At 41.9% G+C, this 20,531-nt stretch overlaps 1 protein-coding gene across 3 annotated transcripts in view; it reads left to right on the top strand.

Annotated features, from left to right (window-relative positions):
• IQCM (IQ motif containing M) overlaps window positions 1–20,531 on the top strand; it is a 269,935-nt gene that overhangs the window by 210,221 nt on the left and 39,183 nt on the right. For 2 of the 3 annotated variants that reach the window (XR_005453427.1, XR_005453428.1), the window contains exon 11: window positions 18,893–19,111. Coding sequence is in view for 1 of the 3 variants with exons in the window: in XM_038755203.1 (XP_038611131.1) it covers window positions 18,893–18,942 (50 nt within the window). In the remaining 2 variants the exon portion in view is untranslated. Of the gene's footprint in view, window positions 1–18,892; window positions 19,158–20,531 lie in introns of those variants that run through there. The other variant, XM_038755203.1, reaches the window with a different exon arrangement.

Raw genomic sequence — 20,531 nt, 5'->3', positions numbered from 1 at the left:
TTGTGATATCAGCAGCTATACACCCAACCAAAAATGTTCAGTGTGGGTTTTTAAGTTCTTTTATTCACCATTCACCAAACACCAATATGGAACCTGCTACTATCCTAGGTGCTAGGGGATAGCAGGCACAGAACATGGAGAAGAAACACCCCATGGTATAAAGGACAGGGTACTCTGGGAAAAGCAAGACTGGATACACATAGCTAAAATGGTTAATGATATTTACAGTGTTAAATGCTTAAATATACTTATAGACTGTAAAAGAGGGGCAATACATATATCAATAGATTCCTTTTTACATATTTTTCCCAGTTTACTTAGCAACTACAGTTAGGCTTAATTATTCAGGGACTGTTTGCCAAGTTTTTGAACAGGTCTTGCTTCTTGGTGAAGCTGGTAACTTAGTTGTGCCTGTGGGGCTTTTCTAGCTTTCTGGTACCTCCCACCACAAGATAGGTAGGGTCGAACAGGAGAGAAAAAGGTTTTGCTATTTGTCAGCCAATTGGAGGCAAATTTTGGTGGAGGATGCAGAAATTGTATGCTTAAAGCAAGGTTAATCTGCATATTTCAATTATCTGTGGTACTCCTGAAGATAAGAACAGAGGTTATATTTCTATGTTCAGATTTAAAAGCTTTGAACTTGCTGTTTTGGACTAGCCCAGAAAAAGGATCTATGACTAAAATGGGGAAAGTAAAAATTTCCCCATCCCAGTTAAACAAAAGCAGTGGAAAAGATGCTTTCAAATTCTCCCTTCTCCACCAAGTCCCCCTCCCTTAGGAGAAAAAAAAAATCGCATTTGAGCTGAGACCAAGCATGGCAGTGAAGCTTCAGCCAATGCTGATTAAATTTTAGCCCATTCTCATTGAATTACACAGGATGAAAATCTGGCCACAAGTTGTTTTTTTTTTTTTTTTCCTGAAAACAATGAGAGTAAAAGCCCGGGGTTATAATGGAAGGTTTGCATCCTTAAATACAGGCTATGATAGGAGTATCCTATAATAAATGTTGATCAAGAATAAAGTCAGCATGTACAGAGAAAAACAAGGAATATAATAGAATAGGGAAATTACCTTGGGGGGAGGGGGAAGACCATTATTTGTTCCTGATTAATCAATGGGATAAAAGTGTTTTTAAAGGTTTTTTTTTTTTCTGAAATAATCTTCTCGGACTTTTTCCTTATTCCTAAATTCTACTGATGTCTCTTGATTCTCACCATGTAACATAAAGCATGTCTTTTCTAAAAGTGAACTTGTATTAAGTTCAGGGACGGTATGCCTCTGTAGATCTGTAGAAGACAATGAAAGGTCAGAGAAAAGAAGCCTTCACTTTTCAGCAGTTGGTTTCTATATATAAACTGGCAGTTGATGCTCATCAAAGAACAAGAAATATTGGATAAGCTCTAAATGTCCATTGTATTTTTGAGCCAACTACCTGATGGAAGTCATCACTTATATGTAAATGAACTGTCAATGGCTTGCCACCGCTGGCAATCGCTGGACTGTGAAGGGTATGTCTTAATAAGAACCACAGCTCTTCACAGACTTTGATTTACTGGGAATAAAATGGAAAAGTCCTCTGAGACTACAAAGGGCACTTGTTTCAGATAAAACGTCTAGACAGTAGCAATATATTTAGGGCTTTTATTATCACAAAACTGCAAATTAGGATAGAGTGATGACAAAGTTCGAATGACCCAGCTGAGTTCAAAAACACTGCTTGTGCTAGAGGAATACCAATTTAGAAATAGCTAATCCCCAGTTAAGTAAAGGAACATCCTAAATAAAGGAGAATATATATGCAAGGTCAGAAATCAGGTTTGTTACACATTTTGAATTGTATAAATTTTACTTTACCCCAGAAGTATTTTGGCTGTTGCTGTGGAACTGTTCACTTTGTTTGAAACTACATGTATGCTCCAGTACAGTTTAGGATTTCTCAAATAAGATTGTATTTGAAGAGACTCACCCCTTATCCCCCGTGCCCCCCCCGCCAACCCACCCTATCCCTCAAGATAAGACGTAATTGGAAAAATTGAGTTTACTAAGCAAAGGTGAAAATGAACAGAAATATTACAGAATAAAAAAAATCATTTTCCTTTAAGAAAACTGCAATGCAAAATTCCTGACAGAGATGAATCAGCTTTGTCTTATTCCCCCCTCCCCAGCCTATTATTTAAATGTCTGTTCATGGTTTTAAAATCCTTCAAGGTCTTCTCAGGATACAGTTCTGATAATTTTTTCCCCTATATGATGTTAATATCCAAAACATCTACCCGAGGAGTACCCAGCTTTGGCTGACTTCAGATGGTGACTGAAGAAACTCCCCTAGGGTGTAACATCCTGAAGGGGAGAGAGGTAATGTGGTGGGGCAGTTGAGGGATGGAGGAAGTTAAACCTTGAAAAGCTCCCAGTGGAGGCAGAGTCTTTGTGAATAGGAACCTGTGAGAGTGGACACCACTGTTCTGGAGCAGGGATCTTTTTTGGGAAGCAGCATGTTCTAGTGGCTGGAGAATGGGGATGGGAGTCAAAAGTCCTGGATTCTGATTCCAGTTCCACCACTTGTCTGCTGTGTGACATTGGCCAAGTAACTTACCTTCTCTATGCCTCAGTTACCTTATCTGTAAAATGGAGATTGACTGTGAGCCCCAGCTGGGCCACGGACTGTGCCCCACCTGATCGGCTTATGCACATAGTAAGTGTTTAACAAATGCTGTTTAAAAGGAAGAAACATACAAGGTTCAAGAATTAGAACTGACATCCATATGTTCCTTGAGTTTGGTGGGAGGGGGAGGAGGCGTTTCTGGTGGCAAATTTTTTTCCTACCTCAAGGTGACCAAGAGCCAGAAACTAGCAACACTATTTGTAAACAACCTTATCCACTTTCCTGCCAAAGATTACCAACTCTACTTGTGAGTCTAGATGACTTGATCCATCTAGCTATTAGTAATACAGATTGTGCACCAACTGTGGGCAGAGCATAATAGGCTTACTATGAGAGGACAAGAGTTTGAACCAGGAAAGGAAGGAAAGATCCGGGAACTATTTGGAGGAAGAATTGGCATGATTTAGCAGTTGTTATGAACGTAAGAGCTGAAAGAGACAGTATGGAGTCTAGGCAGTGGGCTTCTGGGATAGAGAGGAAGTTAGTGTTATCAACAAAGATGTGAGACCTAGAAGAAGGGAAAGGTTTAGGAGATAAATTCCTTTTTACATAGAATGAGTTGGTGGTGTTTTATTTAACATCCATTTTTAAAAGTCATACTTGGCATGGGACATTACAAGACAAGTAAAAGGCAGGGTAAGTCCTGCCCTTGAAGGACTTAATGTGAAGAATGAAGACAAATATAAATTACGGTCACAATGTACAACTACGCTTTTCACAGGGTAGTTGTGGTGGCAGTGGCATGGGTGTTTGTGTATGTATGTGTGTGTGTGTGTGTGTGTGTTCACGCATGTGTGCGCTAGTCAGGGAAGAGGAGGAATGGAAAGGTACGTAAAAATGAATCAATTAGTATTTAGAGTACCTACGATCTAGCAAGCATTGTCCTTAGCATTTCAGAGAGCACTATGTAGTAGCCATTATTATCTCTACCTGCAAGGAATTTACAAGCTTGCAGGGGAGGCTGATATTGAAATGACTTACCAATAGAAGAGAGAAGTGGATATGTATGTGCTTAAATAGCCTATTATGTGAGTTGCTAAGTACAGAAATACCATGTGCGGTTATGAGCACATAGTGTGTAGTTGGTGCAGAATTGCTGAAGAGGTAGTTATGGGGGAAGAGAAATTAGAGAAGACTTCCTGGAGAAGATACTGGAGGAGTATTTTGCTCAAAGCTTCTTCTGGAGAGTTTGGAGTCCCTTCTGTCATCCTCCACATGAACATCCACTCATAATTTTTTTACTATTGTAAATTTCAGTGCTTTACTTTCTGACTCCATTTATAGAAAATGGAATTCAAAATCATCTGAAAGAACTACTTTTTGAAAAAATCCATTTAATAAGTAGAGAGAATGAAATGATAACTTTATGGTATTAATAAAAACTTGACCCACTTCATACCAAAATTACAATAAAATCTCCTGTTGGAAAAATTCCAGAAAAAATTACCATTCCCCCACTTCGCCCACCCCTGGTGTTGCACCTTCTAGCACTGTTATTTTTATTGGTTTATATTATCTGCAACATCTTGTGCTTGGGAAAGGGTTATTTTAATTCTGCACAAAGTGCAGAGAACACCAAACCCTAATGCACTTTTCATATTTTAAAAATTGGAACCAAGGATTTAAATTCTAAAAATAGACTGTGCTCTAGAATCCTGCCATTTCTTTTCCCCCATTTAATAGTATCTAGACACCAATGTCACAGTATATTAACTTAAAAAGTCCCAACTTCTCTACTGGGGATTTTATACTCTAAACAGAATCTCTTGCCTCAATTAGCAAGTTTCACGTCAGTAAAAAGAAAAATGTTAAAAAAAAAATTTCACCATGCAATTAACTCCTGCTAGGGGGACAGAGTACGATTTGAAGAACTCTCTAAGCAATCATTTATGCAACCGTTACTTTCCAGTGTGCTATTTTCCCATGGGAAGAATTTAATTATCAAAAGGAATACTATTGCACCAAGAAAAGACAAAATTATTTATTATTAGACTAAATGAAGTCCTTATTGGCTTGTTTGAATTTTCATTTTTAAATAGTCTGAATACCCACATTTTAAAAATATGACAGAAGGGGTCTATTATCTTGTGACTGGGACCTGTAGAAAGTTACAGACATGATAAAATCTACAAATTCTTCAGCCTTATTGCTTCCTCATTACTTTTAAGCAATTACACAGACACTATGAGCTACATCCTCTCAGTAAGTTGTTTCTTCAGTGTATGCAATTGCACCCTAATGGACTAAAGCAGTTCATGCATTTTTCCAAAGCAAACAGAGACTTAAACATGGAGAGAATCTACCTCAGTGTTACCTACAACAGGTAAATTTGTCCTCAATGGCATATCCAGGCCAGGGTAAGGAGAGAAGCTGTCTGACACATCCATGAAGGGATATAAAATGGGGGTAGAAAAGAAGACCAACATTACCCAAATGTCTTTGATTATGTAAAGTGACGGCACTATCCATGCAATTTGTCCCAAATTGCCCCATATGCAAAATGTCTGATTATACCTGTAAGCAGTTTACATGATTTCCCTCATTCCCTTAGTGGTGATACCATAATCTCACATGCTTACTGAAAAATGGTCATTAGTATTTATTTGAGGAACTTTAGAAGAACTGATCATGCTGAAAGGAATGAACATATACAGTATGACATGTTTTGTAGTTTTTCACCGGCATAGCACTCCAACATTTTGATGATGCCATTCTTCCTTCCCACCCTCATTTTATGTCCCTTCAGGGATGTGTTTGGCACAACTTCTTTCCTCATCCTGGTCTAGATACACCATTTGAGGAAGTCTTACCTGTTGTAGGTAACATTCAGCTAGATTCTCTCCATGCCTAAATCTCTACTTGCTTTGGAAATTGCATCAGCTGTTTTAGGTCACTAGGGTGCAATTGCATACACTGAAGGAACAACTTAATACGAGGATGTGGCACATAGTGTCTGTGTAATTGCCTAAAAGTCACAAAGAAGCAATAAGTAGCGATTGCTTTACCAACTGGTACTTTGCATATCCCTTAGTTGACTGTTACCCTATGGAAAATAAATTTTACAATGCTTGAGTCCTCCCTGATGAGTGTCAACCAATCAAATGTATTGAGCACCGACTGTGTGCAGAATACCATACAAAGCATATGGAAGTATACAACCGAATTAGATTACATAATCCCTGCTCTTAAATTTACAATCTAGTCGGGGAGACAGACACTCAAACTACAATGGAGGGGTAATAGAATATATGAGATACATGCATAGGTACTACGGGGGTTGTGAATATTTAGGTGCTTATGTTGCTCAGAAGGGCTGAAGTGGCCAATGAGAGATTAGAAATTCATTGGGGAAGGACTAATAGAGAAGATGTGTTTTCAGAACTTTACTGAAAATAGAAAGCAGCATGGCTTAGTAGAAAAGCACAGGTCTGGGGGTCAAAGGACCTGGATTCTAGTCCCAGTTCTACCAATTTCTTGCTGTGTGATCTGGAGCAAGTCATTTCTCTGTGCTTCAGTTTCCTCAACTGTACAATGGAGAATAAATATCTGTGAGTCCTATGTGGAACGAGAACTCTCTCCAACCTGATTAATTTGTATCTGCTCCAGCGCTTCAAACAGTGTTTGACAAATAGTAAATGCTTAACAAATACCATAATAATGATGATAGGAATAGCTGTGGTCTGTCAGATGTAAAGCTGAAGGACATGGACAAAAAGTCAGTGACGGGAAAACATGTGAGCTCACAGTATTAATATCCATTTAATAGATGAGATAGCTGAGGCAAAGAGAAGTTAAGTGACTTGCCCAATGTCACACAACAGACAAGTGGCAGAGCCCGGATTAGAACCCAGGTCCTTCTGACTCCCAGGCTCAATGTACTAGGCCAAGCTGCTTCCTCAGGTTTCATGTTGTATGTGTTCTGGTTTCTTCTTCTCCTAATGTGATTAGCAAACAATCATTTCCCTCCAAAAGTGTCTGCAGGTACTTGATTTTCTTATAATCTGATCAACATACTATTCTGCTCTGATATCTGACCTGAGGACTGGTAGAGTTCTCTACTTCTAGATCTTTCCGAGCAGTATGGAAAACAAAAACAACAATTCTACCTATATTGCCCAGGGGACCACACTCCTTTTGTTAGGCACGCAGTGTAATTTGATGTCATAGGCTGGGCCCGAGGATGAACACTCTAGTCTCTACCTGTAAGGGACCTGCGAGAGACAAAAATTCCTAGCAAAGGGCTGTGATCCTTCTCCCTTTGCCTTTCGCATCTCAAACAGCTCTTCACTCAGCCTGGTGAGACCACAGACCTGCAGATTGGGTTACGTGAGGGCTAGAGGGCTGGACTGCCTCGGACCCTTCCATTTGAACCCAAGGACACCCTCCCTGGAACGCCTGCTGCTTCTGGCTCTGGCCCAGAGCAACTCAGTGACAGGAAGAGATGATAGAGTGGAGGGGAGGGGGAGCAAATGCGTCACCATGTTTTTGATAGCCCTGGAAATCAGGCCTGGGGCTGAGTGAGGATTGGTGGAACAGAAAAGGGCAGGAAGGCCACGGCTGAGGGACTGTGCTTGCTGGACTAGGTCCATACTGGCTGGACTGGGTCCGAGTTGACTGAATTGGGCTGAGGCTGGCTGAACTGGGCCCATGTTGGCTGGACTAGGCGCATTTTGGCTGGCGGGGGACCATCTTCGCTGGTGTGGGGCCATGTTGGCTAGTGTGGGACAGTACTGTCTGGAGTTGGCCCTGCTGACTGGAGTGGGGCCTGCTGGCTGGAGTGGGACCATATTGGCTGGAATGGGACCATGCTGGCTAGATGGGGCCATGCTGGCTGTACTGGGGCAGGCTGGGGAGGTGCCGCACGGCACAGCCCTGAACTTCCACCTCCTTTCCAATGGTGCTCGTTCCCCCCCCCAGCCCTCCAAGGCTGGAGGGGATCTGTAAAAACCAAGTCCATTATTGACTCCCGCTCCCCAGACTTCCTTCTGAGCCTCATTTCCAGCTTCAGTGGCTGACAAACTGAGGGACAGCAGGGGCTAGAGGTGGGATCAGAAGCCTCAGTCCCTCCACAGGCCAAAAAAACCATTGTCAAGGAACAGGCTTCATAACCCTGATGTCCATCTGTACCCTTTCCCTTTTATTTCAATCTCACTTCCTGCCCTATTCCTGGGGCTCCTGGAGGGACTTCAGTCAAGCCCTTTGGGTAATTATACAAGGCTCTTGCTAGTTCTCCTTGGCTCTATATAACCAGAATTTCTGACTAACTGTTGTCTCTCATTCTCTGAGATGCTGGAAAACAAAGCTTTATTGTTCTGATTCCAGATTTACAGATGCCAGGCCTAAATTATGCATTTGAAAAGATGTAGAAAAAAATCAGTAACCCTAATCATTGGACCACACCCCCGAGCTTGGAATGATTAAGTCATTCCAGTTTTAGAATTGAGTGGTACTCAGCATATTAAAATTTCATATTCCTTAGTTGAATTTTTTAGGAAAAGTGGCTTACTTTTTCCCAGCTGCCAGGTCTTTGAGAACTACCACATCCTGCTTTGGAAAGGAAAATTCACTTTGGGACCTGAATCTGCCTGAAACAAATCTAACACTTGGCCTCAAAGTGGTGCTTACAGGGAGAGAGCTATGCAGGCAGGACTGACGGTGAATTCACACAGAACCAGTCATTTGGCTCCAGAACCACCTCTGGGAGCCCTGACATTAGATTCTGACTGATTTATCATGGAGGCATTTCGGCCTCTTTCAGCCCCCATCCTCACAGCTGCCACCCTGGACCTTGGTGGCAGGCAGCAGGTGAGGGAAGCTGTGCCCTGCTGCCAGAATCCTTGAGCAGAAGCTGGTAAAACGGGCGGACTCTTTAACCTGGGAATTCTGGGTTCTAGTCCTTGTTCAGTGACTGGCCGGTTGTATTTATTCATTCATTCAGTCGTTTTTATTGAGCACTTACTGTATGCAGAGCACTCCACTACGCATTTGGGAGAGTGCAATACAACAATAAACATATTCCCTGCAGGATCTTGAGCAAGTCAAGACCATGAGAAGTGGTGTTGCCTAGTGGATAGAGCACCTGCCTGGGAGTCAGAAGAACCTGGATTCTAATTCTAGATCCACCACTTGTCTGCTCTGTGACCTTGGGCAAGCCTCAGAGAAGCACATCTGTTAAGTGGGGATGAAGACTGTGAGCTCCATTTGGGACATGTACTGTGTCCAACCTAATTATCCTGTAGCTACCTCAGTGCTTAGTACAGTACGTGGCACACAGTAAGCGCTTACCAAATATCATTTTAAAAAAGTCATTTAAACTCTCGGTTCCGTGGTTTCTTCATTTTTAAAACGGGGCTAAATACCCATCCTCCATCCCTCTTAGACACTGAGCCCCATGAGGAACATAAACTCTGTTCAGTCTGTTTATTACCTAAATACTCCAGCACTGTGTCCATCATGATTAGTTAGCATCTTCCCCAGCACTTAGAACAGTGCCTGGCACATAGTGAGCCCTTAACAAATACCATAAAAAATAAGTAGTAGACCCATTCTAAATGTGATTATTAATTATTCTCATTCTTATTCTAATCGATTAGATAGATTGATTTTATTAGAGCCCCTTATGTCCTTGGTGCCGAATAAACTGTAATCTCCATTTGGTATCGGATTCTTGGTCTCAGAGGGAAAAACTTTTTCAGTTCTTAATCTGGATAGTCTCCTTTGCTCAGGTGCAATGAAGAACCAAATTTTCTAAAGGATAGATTTCAAGATCCAATTTTTGTCAAATTTATTTTAAATTGTTTTTATTGGTTTTTTTGGCTTCAAGGCTCTCTATCACCTCGCCCCCTCCTACCTCACCTCCCTTCTCTCCTTCTACAGCCCAGCCTGCACCCTCCGTTCCTCTGTCGCTAATCTCCTCACCATGCCTCGTTCTTGCCTATCCCGCCGTCGACCCCCGGCCCACGTCATCCCCCGGCCTGGAATGCCCTCTCTCCCAACATCCACCAAGCTAGCTTTCTTCCTCCCTTCAAGGCCCTACTGAGAGCTCACCTCCTCCAGGAGGCCTTCCCAGACTGAGCCCCCTCCTTCCTCTCCCCATCGTCCCCCTCTCCATCCCGCCATCTTACCTCCTTCCCTTCCCCACAGCATCTGTATATACATATTTGTACATATTTATTACTCTATCTATTTATTTATTTTACTTGTACATATCTATTCTATTTATTTTATTTTGTTAATATGTTTGGTTTTGTTCTCTGTCTCCCCCTTCTAGACTGTGAGCCCACTCTTGGTTAGGGACTGTCTCTAGATGTTGCCAACTTGTACTTTCCAAGCACTTAGTACAGTGCTCTGCACACAGTAAGTGCTCAATAAATACGATTGATTGATTTCCCAGAATTCTAGCTGTTCTAAATTAACCCCAACATCCACTACTCCTGCTTCCTACTGACCCCTGCCATGGCCCTATAGTTCCAGCATCTCTTTGGTGAGAGAGCTCATTCTCTTTAACCCACAAAAGTGTCAGAGTTACAATGGATTATCACTTCAAGTGGAATTAACTAAAGGCAGCTAAATAAAATTCATTGTTTAGGAAAATCTCTCTCTCTAAGCTTGATATTTTAAAAGTTCATACAAAAGTGATGTGTAATGTAATGATTTGACATTTCCTTTCAAGGAAATGGTTTTCAAGGCCCAAAATAGAGTATTAACAGAAACAGATGTAATTTTTTATATCTTGTATCTGTCACCAAACTGAAGAAAAGGAAAAACCTTTCTTTGAACATATCTCTTACCTCATCAGTAATAGAATGAACACTGATGAATAGCTAAATACTAAATTAAGCTTTCAGTCAGTCCACATTAAAGAAGGCCTGTGATGGCCACAATAATCTCCTGTTGAAAATATGTGATTTTTCATCAATATAGAAAATCAGTAGCATTTATTGAGCTTTTCCGGTGTGCAGAGCACTGTCCTAAACACTTGGGAGAGTACAATGGACAAGTGCTCTGCACACCGTAAGTGCTCAGTAAATAAGATTGAATGAATGAATGAGTCCCTGCCTTCAAGGAGCTTCAGTCTAGTGGAGGAGCTTACAGTCTTGGATTGATTACATAAAGTTTGTATGAAACCAATGGCTTTATCAGGTGAAAATTTGGCGTCTTTCTCTCTGGTGTGTTTATTTTTTTTTAATCTCAGCCTCCTGCCACTTTGGCTCCACCACCAAACTCTGTGGTTTGGAAGTGGTGAAGGTGTTTACAGGGCACCTGGGAAGATAATCCAAAGGCTCTGGAGGGGGTCAGCATTCCACCAGCAACACACTCTGCAACTACCTAAGACCTGTTAACTTCCACAAAGAACCTTATTTTGTGTGTCCTTAGAATCCCATGACTTACACAACATAAGCTACGTTGCAGAGTCATACGTACGGTACAGAATTCTTTAGTGCCGCCAGTGGCTACCCAGCCCCCAGCTCCAGCGTGGTGCTGTTAATAATGAAGGTATTAGTTACGCTCTTACTATGTGTCAAGCACTGTTCTAAGAACTGGGATGGATATAAGCTAATCAGGTTGGACCAAGTCCCTGTCCCATGTAGGGCCCAAAGTCTTAATCCTCATTTTACAGATGAGGTAACTAAGCACAGAGAAGTTAAGTGACTTGCCCAAGGTTACACAGCAGACAAGTGGAGGAGCCGGGATCAGAACCCAGATCTTTCTGACTCGCAGGCCCATGCTCTACCCACTAGGCAATACTGCTGTTTCCCAGCAGACACTCCAGCTTGGGCTGGATCAGTCTTCATAACTGGCAGCAATGTGTCTCTGGGTCTGAGGAAGATGCCGCTCCACTGGTGTCCCTTCTCATATGGGGGGGTCACCTTTTCAGGTACTTTCTTATGATCCCACCTTTGATCGTCATCAATCGTATTTATTGAGCGCTTACTATGTGCAGAGCACTGTACTAAGCGCTTGGGAAATACAAATTGGCAACATCTAGAGACAGTCCCTACCCAACAGTGGGCTCACAGTCTAAAAGATGAAAACTTTGATGAAACCTTTATATTCTAAGGTCAGCCAAGGGACACCCAGAAAACTCTAGGACCATCAGTGGGCACTCTACTCGTGATTGCCCTTTCCTTTAGAATGCCCAGAGCAGGAGACCCTGCAAATTTCTTCGCTAAGAAGTTGAGATCAGGAGTTTCTTCCTGGTGTTTACCCCCAATTCCTCCTGATGTAATTTAAACTCTTTACTCCCGTTGCAGCCTTTATCTTTATTTAGCAGAACTTCAAGTCCAGGGCCAGCGTTCAAGGAGGAGGGGGCTGGCACTGGGAAACTGTCCAGAATTCAAACAATGGGGGGCCCTTGTTTTGCCTCTTCACGGCTGCCAATTTTGGGGAAAGAGCCAATTCAACTCCTCTGAAAGTAAAAGTTCCCACCCAGGGCGGTTCAAAGAGCAAACTTCTGTATTGACAAGTAAGTTTCCCCTCTTTGCACAACACGCTTCCCTAGTGAGAAGCAGATCCCAGGGTACATCCTCATGGGCCAAGAGTAAAGTCTTTTTGAGGGCCCTTTGTATGTAGCTCTTTCCTGAGCATCAGTGAAAAAGACATTTCTACCACTCAGCAGCTGTGATTCCAGGTGGTCCATTCTCATATTGCGGGTCCCAGTGTGAGAAAATGATCCTTATGTCTAGCTTAAATCCCTTTTGCTGCAGTTGTAGTCCATTTCCTATCCTTCTGTTCCCAGTTGATTTGCAGCACCGTTAGTCAACATCCTCAGCCCCTATCAATTACTCAAACTTTGGCTCTCAACATGAGAAGGAAAGTTGAGAACAGCCCCCTGAGATCATCATCAACTTTAGACAACCCTAGATTTTGCAGGAAGAGCCTCCAGAGACAGCCATTGATGTTCTTTAGAGTTCTGAAGCATATTTTCCACTGCTTGTCAGGCCTCAATTCCTAGGTTTAAGTAGGGAGCTAGCATCATTGGGTATCCAACTTGAAGCAAATAAATGGAACCTTAACTTGCCATGAGCCCAACTGTGGAGCATCCTTCTGGTGCCAGGTGAAAATACCCACTGGGACAATCAGGTTTCAGCTCACAGCTCATTTTAAGTTACCTCTTGTATCCTCACATACTTCTGTTTCATGATTATATGCCATGCTATCAAGCAAATATTATTATTATTTTTTTATTTAATTTAGCATATGGGAGCTCTGGTTAAATCATATCCCTGCATATCTACATAGTTATTTTGTGAAATAAATAATTCACATACCAAAACTTGAAAAGTTTGTCAGAAACCCATCTAAGCAATGTAAAGTATTACTGACTGTAGACGCAGTGGTTTATTTTAAGATAGGGATTGGAGAGCATCCTCAGGGAATTATCTGTAGCAGGGAAGCCAAAGAATGCTCCCCTTTAACTATCTTTTCCCTGGGAGTAAATGTGAAATAGCTTCTTGGCCAGGAAATGTATTCTCCTCCTCTCCACCTAAAGATTTTCTTGTGGCTTGCATTATCATTTCCTTTATCTTCCCTCTCTCATTTTGAGACATTGCGGTTTCCCTTCGCTCTTGCAAAGGTTTGTGCCACTAATTTTGTCTCCCAACTCCCAACCTGTGTCCCTGAGTGGGTGTGAGAACATTTGACTTCCTTCACCTTTTCAGAGTTACTGTCAGGGAATTCAAGGCCCCAAAACATCCTGCCTTCCTTTGGTAATATCTGGTGGGAAATGCCTTTTGATTTTTAAAGTGTCTGTTATTTACATTCAGGATCTGTCATCAAGAAGCTAAGAAAATTTGATTGTGATGACAAGAAGGAAGTAAATAAGGCGCAACCAAGTTGGCTTATGTTCCACCCTCTCCCTTTCCCCTTCCCGCTTCCCCCAAAATGAAAACAAGGCAAACTTTGCCAAATGGGAAAGCTTTATGCTGGCACCAAGCATAAACAACACAGTATGATTAAGTATTGCCAATGGTACCCTATTTGGCTAGGAAAGTGGGAGTTGTGATTGGTGAGATTTTTGGCTACTGAATTCATCTTCCCTGAATGGATGTATTTTGAGAAAAGAATCAAAACATATTGTTTTTGCCATCATTCAAATAGTCAAACCCAGCTAACTTGACTGTGCAAGATTATCTCCAAGCCACATACAGTATAGCTCTTTCACTGACTCCTGGAATCCTGGCTCTGATCCATGTTTAATGGAAGTCTACATGAAAACCTGATTCATGTTGGATCTGCCATTCATTCCTGAGTGGCCGCCAGATCTGATATCAATGGACGTACTGTATATGCAAAAGCTATTTACCCTACACATAGACCCTCCAAACTGGCTTGATTCCAAACCTTAATGTTTTTGTTTGGTTGCATCAGAGACTCTGAGCAAAGAAGAATGACATCTTTATGTGAACTGAAATGTCCAAGTATGGAAATTGTCAATGTATGTGGACCTAATCACGGGTCAAAACAAGAGGATTTCTGGAAATGACTGTGTTTTTAAGGACTGCTTAAAGAAATACACAGGTTCCATTTCAGAAGGTACTGATTTATAGAAGCAAGATGTGTGAGCTTTAATATGGATTTCTATAAAGGACTTGGCTTTGAGACATGGCACTTGCAACAGTTTCATCAAGACCATATCTCAGCTGCTAGATAGTTGGCAATGGGCATCAATCACTGGTTGGCTCAACCTAACAGATGAAGTTAAAACAGAAGGGCAACTATTCTTGAAAGCAAGTTCTCTGCTCAACTCATTTATAAAGGACACTGAAAACTGAGCTCCCCTTCCTTTCTAATCCTCCCTTTCTTTTTATTTTCCCAACAACAGCAGCAATGACAAAAGTATACTTCCTAACTCAGAAGCTTGCAAACTTGGTGTCACCTTTGAGTCTGGTCATTTGTCTCCCCACATTCCATCAGTTTCCTAATTCTGTGGATTCTTCCTCTGCAGCATTTCACAGATTGACCTTTCCTTTTCCAGCTGTAGAGTAACTTCCCTCTGGCTGGAATAGTCTCTTTACTGCTGTCCCGGTCTTATTCTTCTTTCCTCTTCTGGCTATTCTAAAAACATGTGCACATATATTCTTAAAAAAAAATTCAGAATAGATTACTCTCTTCAAACTCAAATTCTCTCCATTTTTTTCCTCACAAAAAAACAAAAACTCAGCTTTTAAGCCTCTCCACCTGCCATCTCCCTCTTTAAATAATTTTTTAAAAATGGTATTAAGTGATTACTATGCACCTGGCACTGTACTAAGCACTGGGGTAGACACAAGCTAGTCAGGTTGGACACAGTCCTTGTCCCACATGGGGCTCACAGTATTAATCCCCATTTTACAGATGAGGTAACTGAGGTACCGAGAAGTAAAGTGACTTGCCCAAAGTCACACAGCAAGACAAATAGTGGAGTCAGGATTAGAACCCATGTCCCTCTGACTCCCAAGCCCATGTTCTATCCATTAGGCAACACTGCTTCTTCTCCCACTCATCCTATTTTGTACTCTTTGCTCCTCCAAAGCCAGCCTTCTCACTGAGGCTAACTTGTGGCTCTCCTATCTGCAAACCATTATCCACACATTTCTCCTGATATGGAACTCTCTCCTCTTTTAAAGCAGCCACACCACATCCCTCTGCACCTGTAAAGATCTCTCAAAAGGCCACCTACTCCAAAATCCATTGCCAGATGACTAAGCGCTTAGTGCAGTGCTCTGCACACAGTAAGCATTCAATAAATACGATTGAATGAATAAACAACAGAGCGTGTCATTTTTGTTTGCTGTTGCTGGCAAGCCCAACGTAACGCAATCTGTCACCGCGACCAGGCGGCTAAGCCGTTAAGAAGAAAGTTTTTCTTTACTCACCCTCTCCTTCCTTAAACTTCTGTTTCCATAGCTCCTCAAAGATCTGCTGTTCCCCAGTTGGCCATGAATGCCCTATGCCTTTTTGTAAAATTCATCCAGCCTTTTTAACCAATTCCTACCCAGTTGCATGGTTTCCCTTGTAGCCCATACCACACCAGATTCCTAGTTAATTGTGGTTTTGATTAAATGCTTACTGGGTGCCAGGTACTACACTATGTTCTGAAGCACAGTCAAGGTAATTGAGTCATACACAGTCCCTGTCCCACATAGGGCCCATAATCTAAGGAGGAGGGAGAACAGAATCCCCCTTTTAGACTGTGAGCCCACTGTTGGGTAGGGACTGTCTCTATATGTTGCCCACTTGTACTTCCCAAGCGCTTAGTACAGTGCTCTGCACACAGTAAGTGCTCAATAAATACGATTGATGATGATGATGATGAACAGACAATGAGTTCTTATTTTACAGATGAGGAAATGAGGAAATTTGCCAAGTTCACACACAGGCAAATGGCAGAGGAGGGACTAGAACCCAGATCTACTGATTCCCAATCCAGTGCTCTTACCACTAGACCAAGCTGCTTCCTCCCAAAGCCATGAGGTGGTGGGGAGAGAACTAGGCTGAAGTGAGATGAGTGGATAAGGGCAATGCCTTCCTAGGTCATTAGCCCATAAGCTTCTTGGGGGCAGGGCCCTTTTTTTTTGATCTCTACTTCATTTTCTACATCACCTAGCCGAGTGTTCTGCAAAATGTTGGCCCTTGGTAAATCTCTTGGTGATGATGAAGTTAATTTCTAAGGATTTTGGTTACATGTTTCCTTTTAAACTACAGCCCAGAGATTTAGACTTCTGTATTCGTAGCGAATTTGCTGTATTCTGATGGACAGCCCAGAAGAAAATCATTAGGAAAATGTTTTGGTTCATCAGTGGAATTTATTGGACAGCTGCTGTGTAGATCACTGTACTAACCTTTGGAGAGTACGCTAGATGTAAAAGACTCAATCCCTTCCCTCAAGGAGCTTACAGTATAGAGGGAGACCATCACAAAATAGCTCACAAATTAAAGGAAAAAGCAGAGAAAGATGGATAAGTAAGATTAAAAAAATAGGTTCCAAAGTCCCACTAGACTGTAAACTTATTGTGGGCAGGGAACTTTACCAATTCCGTTGTTTTTTTACTCTCCCAATCATTTAGTACAGTGTTCTGAACGCAGTAAGCACTCAGTGAATACTATTGATTGATTGCTCAGTTTGGCTGTGAAGGGGTAGTTGGGAGGGTATAATGTAGGGAGAGGATAATTAATCAAGGAAAGCCTCCTGCAGGAGGTGGAAATTCAGGATTGCTTTCAAGATAGGGAGGCTTATGGTCTGGAGGATTTGATGGAAAAGGAATTCCAGGAAGGAACAAGGGGCTAAATGTGAATACAATAAGAGTTGGGGACAAAGAGAAAGCTCACTTGGGAGGAGCAAAGTCATGAGCTGGAGAGAAGCTGAAACTGTGCTAGTGAATGGGATCCCCAAGAGTGAGTATAGAGTAGGAAGGGTAAAGAACCTAGAACAGAGCCTAATGGAACTCCTGAATGGGAAAATGTCTATAATACTCTGTTGTACTCTCCCAAGTACTTAGTACAGTTCTGTGTGGCATAGAGAAGCAGGATGGTGTAGTGGATAGAGCCTGGGCCTAGGCGTCAGAAGGTCAAGGGTTTTAATCCTGGATCTGCCACTTGTCTGCTGTGTGACCTTGGGCAAGTCACTTCACTTCTCTGGGCCTCACTTACCTCATCTGTAAAATGGGGATTGAGACTGTGAGCCCCACGTGGAACAAGGACTGCATCCAACCAATTTGGCTGTATCCACCCCAGCGCTTAGAATACTGCCTGGCACTTAAATACCACAATTTTTACAGTAGAAGCAGCATGGCTTAGTGGAAAGAGCACAGGCTTGGGAATCAGAGGTCATGGGTTCTAATCCTGGCTCTGCCACTTAGCTGTGTGACTTTGGGCAAGTCACTTAACTTCTCTGTGCCTCAGTTACCTCATCTGTAATATGGGGATTGAGACTGTGAGTCCCCCGTGGGACAACCTCATTACCTTGTATCTACCCCAGTGCTTAGAACAGAGCTTGGCACATAGTAAGCATTTAACAAATACCATCATTACTATTATTATAGTGAGTGTGCACTAAATACTAATGATTGATCGATTGAGTAGGAAGCTGAGTCTGAATAAGGCTGAGAAGTTAGAGAAGGAGGAGGAAAACCAAGAATTGGTGAGATCAAACTGAGAAAGCGTGATTGATTGAGTAGGGAGTCGTTGGTAGTATAGAATCAATAAGTCAGTAGTATTTATTGAGTACTTACTGTGTGCAGAGCACTGTACTAATGCTTGGGAGAGTGCAATATAGCAGAGGTGGAAGACACATTCCCTGCCTACAGTGAGTTTACAGTCTAGAGGGGGACAAGGAAGATGATGAGAGATGAAAGACAATCACCTCTCAGAACTGTACTGGAGATCTAGCTTGTTATGGGTAGGAAATGTGTTTTCTAATTATGGTGAGTTGTACTCTCCCAAGCAGTTAGTAAGTGCTTAATAAATATCATTGATTGACAGATTGATTGACTGATTAAGGTCTCCAGAGATGGAGCTCCAAAAGTCTATTTCAGAATATGGCCACCCTATAGATCTGAGAGCAACAGTTGGCCCTCATTTTTGTCATCTTCACAAGAGTGTAAAGCATGAAATCTGTATCACCAGTCACTACATTTGCATCTTTGTTGAAAACCGCAGTAGTCTACAAAAATTAATTTGCTAAGGTCTGCCTTGCCAAATCTTTTGGATTCTCAGGGATGGCTTTCTTTTGTCTCTTTTTCAAACTGTTGCTTGAATCGGCTCACCAGGGCCTCAGACTTTTCTCCTGAAGCAGATTTGTTAATAGGAGATTGAAACCATTACAGCAATCCAAATTAATTGCAAATATCAGTCACTTGGGATTTGCCTCGTTTGTATTCACACTGGCTGTCTTCCCTCACGTGATCTTTAGGAATATTACAACAGAGTCTAGAAATGTGATCTCTTTCAATCTCAGCATCCTAACAAGCTTGACCTAAGAACGACCTTGAAATTTTCTAGCTAAATGAAATAATTAAATTGTAATCTTAGCAAAATAATCCTATTGTAATACTGGGAATAGGACCCAAATTGAAGAGCTGACCACTGAAAAAAGAAGGCCATGGTTTCTTGAAAGACAGATTACTAGAACATACTGCACCAATTGCTCTTTTTAAGGCAGTGTTACTTAGAGACTGCAGCATTCAAGACTACCTTATACTTAAAATGCTTATATTTCTCTACATTTTGGCTCATGTTTTTATTCTATAGGTATCACGATGGAGTTCGTAAACCTATGTTTACCAGAACCAGAACAATAGAAAAGAATGGCTAAGAACCAAGAACTCCGTTCAATAATCCAACCAATATTGTGCTGCAACAGTAGCAGCAGGATGCTTGGAGAATCATTTTGGTGGCTACCCTCTTTGCCAGTTATCCTTCTAATGACTACTGGGACAAGTACACTTCTCAGATATTCTTCAATTGAAGGTAGGATTGATTTTGAAATAAGCATTCCCCTTATGCTTTATTGGGCTAATGTTGTGATGATGTTTAAAAAAAACCAGACGATCATATTACATGATGTGTGCCACATGTTTTTTGTTGTACAGTAGATTTCTAAAATTCAGAAATGACTTGGAGGTTCTCTCTCAGAGAGCCTTGATGACAGTCTACTCTGCTTTCTGACTGCTTTAAGAAGCATCTTGGCCTAGGGGAAAGAACAAGGGCCTCAGAGTCAGAGGACCTGGGGGGTAATCTCAGCTCTGTCTCTTACCTGCTCTGTGACCTTGAGCAAGTCACTTAACTTCTCTGTGCCTCATTTGTAAAATTGGGATTAAATCCCACTCTCTCCTACTTAGGCTGTGAGCCTCATATTGGACAGGGACTGTATCTGGCCTGATTATCTTGTGTCTATCCCAGTGCTTAGGCCAGTGCTTGATGTATTATTATTATTATTATTATTACTATTAATGATAATAGTAGTAGTAGTGGTAGTACTGAGAAGCAGCATGGCTCAGTGGAAAGAGCCGGGGCTTGGGAGTCAGAGGTCATGGGTTCTAATCCCAGCTCCGCCACTTGTCAGCTGTGTGACTTTAGGCAAGTCACTTAATTTCTCTGGGCCTCAGTGACCTCATCTGTAAAATGGGGACTGAGACTGTGAGCCCCATGTGGGACAACCTGATTAGGTTGTATCCCCCAGCCCTTAGAACAGTGCTTTGCACATAGTAAGTGCTTAACAAATGCCATCATTATTAGTACCGAGAGTTTGGTAACGTGAATTTGGAGAAAGATTATTATTTGTTGGTCGGTAGACTGTAAACTGGCACTGGGCATGGAATGTGTATGTTTATAGTTACATTGTACTCTCCCAAGCGCTTAGTACGGTGCTCTGCACACAGTAAGCGCTCAATAAATATGACTGACTGACTACTGAGAAGTCAGAGAAGCAGTGTGGCTAAGTGGAAAGAGCACAGGCTTGGGAGACAGAGGATGTGGGTTCTAATCCTGGCACCGCCATTTGTCTGCTGTGTGACCTTGGGCAAACCACTTCACTTCTTGTGCTTCAGTTACTTCATCTGTAAAATGGGGATTAAAACTGTGAGTCCCACATGGGTCAACCCGACTACCCTGTTTCTACCCTAGCACTTGGGGGCAGGGATTGTTCCTATTTCTTGCTGAATTGTATTTTCCAAGATCTTAGTACAGTGTTCTTCACACAGTAAGTGCTCAATAAATACGACTGATTGAATGAATGAATGAACAGTGCTTGGCACATAGTAAGCACTTAACAAATACCATTATTATTATTACAGGATTCCTATCCTGATCTTTTGAATTTGTACACAGTTTGTCTTTTGTTCTATATGCCCTAAAATGTATGCAGCTTTGAGAGATCATCCCCTATATA

Source organism: Tachyglossus aculeatus, chromosome 12 (genome assembly GCF_015852505.1).
Source record: "Tachyglossus aculeatus isolate mTacAcu1 chromosome 12, mTacAcu1.pri, whole genome shotgun sequence".
Lineage (NCBI taxonomy): Eukaryota > Metazoa > Chordata > Mammalia > Monotremata > Tachyglossidae > Tachyglossus > Tachyglossus aculeatus.
The sequence above is the reverse complement of the archived record's forward strand: the minus strand, read 5'-3'. Positions and strand labels throughout refer to the sequence as shown.